The 6129-nt window shown below is 50.5% G+C and overlaps 1 protein-coding gene across 1 annotated transcript; it reads right to left on the bottom strand.

The window, feature by feature from the left end:
- Nucleotides 1-798: 798 nt before the first annotated feature.
- RPA3 (replication protein A3) lies at nucleotides 799-6120 on the bottom strand. Its single transcript, XM_040352280.1, has 4 exons — nucleotides 5935-6120; nucleotides 4579-4653; nucleotides 2778-2886; nucleotides 799-911 (listed from the first exon to the last, which is right to left on the bottom strand). The coding sequence occupies exons 1-4, from the start codon at nucleotides 6031-6033 to the stop codon at nucleotides 829-831; spliced, it is 366 nt and encodes a 121-aa protein (XP_040208214.1). The 5' UTR covers nucleotides 6034-6120; the 3' UTR covers nucleotides 799-828.
- Nucleotides 6121-6129: the final 9 nt, after the last annotated feature.

Raw genomic sequence — 6129 nt, 5'->3', positions numbered from 1 at the left:
GTCATGACGCCGCTTCCGTGGTTTCAATGCGCACACTGAATCAAAGCCGTTTACGGCTTTGTTTCAGAGCGCGCCGAGACGCTGGAGGCGCCGGATCGTGGATCGGGTCTCCCGGTGGGACGGGAGGCCCGGTCAGAGCGGCGAGAGGCGGCGGGAGGGGGGGGATGTCCCCTCCCGCTCCTCCGGCATAACAACCGAGCGGCTTTTAGCCGCATCGGTTGTTATGTTTGGAAAGCCGATCGCCCGCTCTAAACAACGGTACCGGGATGATGCCTGCGGCTGCAGGCATCATCCCGGTATAACCCCCGAACGCCGAGGACGCATATATGCGTACGCTCGGCGTGAAAGGGTTAAAATAGATCCACTTTAAATGCACACTTCTAAATAAAACTACATACAGCCACACTTTTTTTTTTTTTATTAAAAAAAAAAATATCCAACTTAAATTCTGTAACATTAGCAAGGCTTGTTGCATTTGTTTTTTCACACGTCATGGAGAAAAGCACGCCATGTTTATACCAAAGAGGGGGAAAAAATCTGAACATGTGTGGATATTCTCAGCGCACTCCTCTTGTCATTGTGGACAATTTGTAAATATTACAAATCTCATATTTGAGGAGCCATCAATCCATCTACACTGCAGGCTGGTCTAGAAACGAGAGGCGACATCATCCAGTAGATTCTGTTAATCATCCTTTAGATTCAAGGATCTGGCAATTCAGTGTAATATTGTTCTGGAAAGCAGACAACCTGGTTTGGCCAGTTAGGTGGTTTCAGAGTTGCAGCATCGAGGAGACAGGAAATATTGTTTTGTTCAAATATTGAAAGTTATTCTGTTCCTTTGACTCCAAAAGGATAATGTTGCGGAAATTCGTGAATTATCTTCAATGTTTCATCATAAAGCCCCAGATCTGGAAGAGAAATGCGGACGAGATTGTAGAAGGTTAAATTGTAAAACTACACTCTCACCAAGAGAACTAGAGTTAGAGTGATACTAAGGCTGCATTCACACCTGAGCGTTTTGTCGCCTGAAGCACGACGCCCCAAAACGCTAGAGGGGGAAAAAAAATACATTCTCTATGGAGATGGTTCACATCTCCACTCCAAAACGCCGAACGCCTGAAGCCCAAACAAGTTCTGGACCCTTTTTTGTCGATCGAATTTGGGTGTTTTACATTGGTGACCCTAGACCTGTACAAAATCGCGGTAAAAACGATCCGCTCAGGTGTGAATGCAGCCTAAAAGGTTCCCTTTTTTTTAACCTGTTCCCTACCGAGTCATTGTAAAAATGACGTTGGCGGGAACCCCCCGTCCCTCAGACTGGACGTCATATGACGTCCTTGCCTTCTCGGGCAAGCTCTCGCCCCCAGTGCGCGTGCCCGGCGGCTGCGATGTCCGCCGGGCACCCGCAATCACAGCAGGACCATGGAGCTGGGTGTGTAAACACACAGATCCATGTCCTGTCAGCGGTGAGGAGACTGATGTGTGTTCCCAGTACAGAGGAATACACATCGGTCTCCTCCCCTTGTGAGTCCCCTCCCCCTACAGTTAGAACACACCTTAGGGACCATATTAACCCCTTCAGCGCCCCATAGTGTTAACCCCATCCCTGCCAGTCACATTTACACAGTAATCAGTGCAGTTTTATAGCACTAATCGCTGTATAAATGTGAATGGTCCCAAAAATTTGTCAAAAGTGTCCAATATGTCCGCCGCAATGTGACATTGCGGCGGACATATCGGACACACACATATAAATAAATAGAACTTTTACGCTTATTGCGATTTTTTTTTTGTCAAAAATATGTAGAAGAATACGTATCGGCCTAAACTGAGGAAACAAAAAAAATAAAGATATTTATTAAATCAAAAAGTAAAAGATAGTTTTTTTTTTTTTTTTTAAATTGCCGCTCGTTTATAGCGCAAAAAAAAAAAAAAAAAAAAAAATGCAAAGGTGATCAAATACCACCAAAAGAAAGCTCTATTTGTGGAAAAAAAAAAAGGCAACGATTTTGTTTGGGAGCCACGTCGCACGACCGCGCAATTGTCGTTTAAAGTGCGACATCGCTGAAAACTGAAAATTGGTCTGGGCAGGAAGGGGGTGAAATTGCCCTGTATGGAAGTGGTTAAAACAAACACCCTCATGTCATACTTACTTCCACTGTGCAGTTTGTTTTGCAGAGTGGCTCCTCGTCTTCTGGGGGTCCCTCTGAGGCTCTTGCAGCTCCTCCCTGCATTAGATAAACCCTTCTAGTGAGCTCTCTCCCGAGGGGGTCAACTTGCGGATGTGCTCCTGAGTCTGACACTCGGTGTCCATAGACACCAAGTGTATAACTCGGCCCCTCCCAGCATCCGCGTCATTGGATTTGATTGACAGCAGCGGGAGCCAATGGCTGCGCTGCTACCAATCAAAGTTGGGACTCCGTGGAGAGAAGGCCGGCGGGGACGCACCTATGGAATTTCAGGGCTCAGGCAAGTAATATGGGGAGGGGGGGCGGGGCCTCCACCTCCTCTGTAACCCCCTCCCCAGCCGAGGGCCTCCACTGCACCCCCCCTGCCAGTCCCAAGCCCCCCCCCCCCCCATCAGGTTTACATCTTTTGAGCAGAAACAAAGGTCTATTCAAACTGAAAACGTTAGTATACAGCTCAGCAGCCACAATCCAGAGGGGGGGGGGGGGGCTTCATATCTTCACAATGTCAAAACATAGAACACAGAAGTGTTGGCAGATGATTTCTATAAGAGGATTGTATAAATAAAAACTCAATCATCCACTTACCAAAGGCGCCAACATCTTCCCGGAATGGGACGTAGGAAACGCCCATTATTGTTGCCTTCGGACTAACTTTTCCAACAACTTCTACAACTCCGGATAATTCTTCATCCAGCTTTGAAAAAAAAAAATATAGAAATAAATATTAACAATCCAAACTTAAGGGGACTTTACTCATCACTTAAAGAAAATGTTCTTTAGCAAAAACCATACATCCCACATGAATTCTGCTACCAAAATGAGTGTGTGCTGTAAATTGCCTCCAGCATTACCTCTATTTCTTCTTGCTGGAGGCTGCCATTTTGCTGAAGCCTAGAGCCCCTGAGCAGCAGTAAATCTTTGGGCCATCAGCAGAGCGCTCCCTACAAATCATGCCAAAAAAGGAGAGCAGCCGAGTATGTGCAGAGCAAGGCGAAACAGCAGATTACTGGATTTTTAAACAGTATAGACCAGGGGTGGGCAATCTCGCCCCTCCAGCTGTGGTGAAACTGCAAATCCCATCATGCCTGTGATTGTCAGGGTCTTGCAATGTCTCATGGGACTTGTAGTTTCAAAACAGCTGGAGGGCCGAGTTTGCCCTCGCCTGGTATATATTTATTTTTAATGTTTATACCTGCAAAAGGGAGCAGCCTAGAAGGACTCCTTCAGATCCATGCTACAGCCCGATGACAGCTACAGCGTGGACCTACTTTGCTGAGAGGCCGTCAATACACATCCTCCACTTTGCACGCTCCCAGCGCACCCCCTGCAGGGGGCACGCTGTGTGATCACCGAATCAATGAGACTCTGGTGATCGGATTAAGGGGGGGCAATCACGGCTCCTTACCACGTGATCAGCTGTCAGCCAATGACAGCTGATCACATGATGTAAACAGAAGCTCAGCAAGCACTTGCTGACAGCGTGTGGAGGAAAAAAAAAAAAGTTGACCACCAGCTCTTGTGCAAGGGACATCGGTCCGGAAGAGGAAGAAGCACCTCATCTGTGCCCACAGTGCCACCCATCAATGCCCACCAGCGGTGCGGATCAGTGTCCATCATTGCCACCTATGAATGCCCGACCCAGTGCCCATCAGCACAGACAACAGTCCTGGTAATGAAGTGGTAAATACAGCTCAATACACAAACTTAAATGGTTGAAAACCCTTTCATATACCCAGTGAAGTCACAAGCCTGTACCCGTTCATCTTCTCCCTATATCTGTTCAAGGTCCAGAATTTATACAGCTTGTCTGAGCCATCAGGAAAAAAAAAAAGGCAGGGAAAATGAGGTGAAGTTACTATGCAGAGCTCAGAGAGCCGATTGGAGGGGGAAGAGACCCACTCCCCCCCCAGCACACAGGAACAAAGCTGTGCCCATCAATCACAGGCTGTGTGATGAGCTCCCTCTCCCCGTCACCTTTTTTCTCTTGGTGTCAGGAAAACTTGTCAGAAGTGACTCATGCAGATAGAGAAAGGCAGCAGCACACAGAAATGACACTTGGTGCTCTGGACTGAGACAAGTACACACTATAGTCCAGTGATGGTGAACCTTGGCACCCCAGATGTTTTGGAACTACATTTCCCATGATGCTCAACTACACTGCAGAGTGCATGAGCATCATGGGAAATGTAGTTCCAACACATCTGGGGTGCCAAGGTTCGCCATCACTGCTATAGAGGGATGTGCTTTGTTCATGTCTGAGGATTACAACCTCTATAAACGGATCATTCTCAGATTGTGAGGGACATAATGTAGAAGCAGTAGAGGCCGATCCAGGGATAGCAGGTGACTGAAGATGAATGCGTTCCCCATATCGCCGGGTACTTACCGGATCTGATAACTCCACCGTTGTGCTCTTGCCGGCCCCATCAGAGAGGACAAAGGACGACCCTGAAGGGTGGACCTGTGAGGGAAAACAAGAAATGATTTACTTTCCTGCAGTGGATCGTCTGGCAATCGTATTTTGCTTTTACACTGGCAGGGCGGGTTGTCAGGAAGTCAGGACAAGAAGCTGGACTTTTCTTTGACCAATAATCACTTACCGTATATCACAGTGTGAGGGACCTGCAGCCTTCGTCAGGGTGGGTCCAGGGAACACAGGATAGGGACCAGTCACAGAGAGACCGCCTCCCACCCGGGCAATGTACAAGGGAGGGGCCCCCCGGGTACAGCCAGTAAAGTCCGGAGAGGGGGGGGGATGGGTCAGGGGATTGCACAGGAAGTGTCCGATCAAACTGGGCGTACACTAAACCTAAACAGGAGGGGGAGCCCCAGCTACAGTAAGGAGGAGCCATGGCTATAGTCAGGAGGGGCCTCAGGTGGAAGGAGGGGCCCTAGCTAGTCAGGAGGGGCCCGGCTACAGTCAGTAAAGTCCAGAGGGGGCGTACGGGTCACGGGATTGCACAGGAAGTGTCCGTTCAAACTGGGCGTACACTAAACCTAAAAAGGAGGGGCCCTGGCTACAGACGCGAGGGGCCCCCGGTGGAAGGAGGGGCCCTGGCTACAGACGCGAGGGGCCCCCGGTGGAAGGAGGAGCTCTGGCTATAGTCAGGAGGGGCCCCCCGGTGGAAGGAGGAGCTCTGGCTATAGTCAGGAGGGGCCCCCCGGTGGAAGGAGGAGCTCTGGCTATAGTCAGGAGGGGCCCCCCGGTGGAAGGAGGAGCTCTGGCTATAGTCAGGAGGGGCCCCCCGGTGGAAGGAGGAGCCCTGGCTACAGTCAGGAGGGGCCCCCGGTGGAAGGAGGGGCCCCGGCTACAGTCGAGAGGGGCCCCCCGGTGGAAGGAGGAGCCCCGGCTACAGTCGAGAGGGGCCCCCCGGTGGAAGGAGGGGCCCCGGCTACAGTCAGGAGGGGCCCCCCGGTGGAAGGAGGGGGGCCCCAGCTACAGTCAGGAGGGGCCCCATACAACAAATAAGGACACTTGTCACCAGGACACTGATAACCTAACAGACTCCCCTCCATCCCCTCTGTGTCCCCAATACAAAAAAACATTCCTTCCTTCCCCCACAGGAAGTGAGGAGGAAATCTCCCCAATGGGGTCACCCCAAGAAAACCCAGACGGGGATCTGTACATATTTATATTTTTGCTCCATCCACACTGGAGGAAGTCTGGTCAGGAGTGATCGGCAGACGTCACAGGCCCTCTCTGAGTGTAAAGGAGAATATATGAGGGGGAAGGGGAACTGACCTTCTCCACACGGCCCACGAAGCACACGGGCTGTCCTATGTACTGGGCCAGCATGCTGGTGTTGATCCGGGCTCTGCCCACCTCATGGATGTCCCCCATTGCTTTCCACAACCTCCTCACACCGCCTAACAGACTCTGGCGGGAACACGAACCCTCTACCAGTGATCCCGCCCTAATTCCTGCCGCGACCAATCA

This window comes from Rana temporaria, chromosome 5 (genome assembly GCF_905171775.1).
Source record: "Rana temporaria chromosome 5, aRanTem1.1, whole genome shotgun sequence".
Lineage (NCBI taxonomy): Eukaryota > Metazoa > Chordata > Amphibia > Anura > Ranidae > Rana > Rana temporaria.
This window is presented reverse-complemented; position numbering and strand designations above follow the sequence as displayed.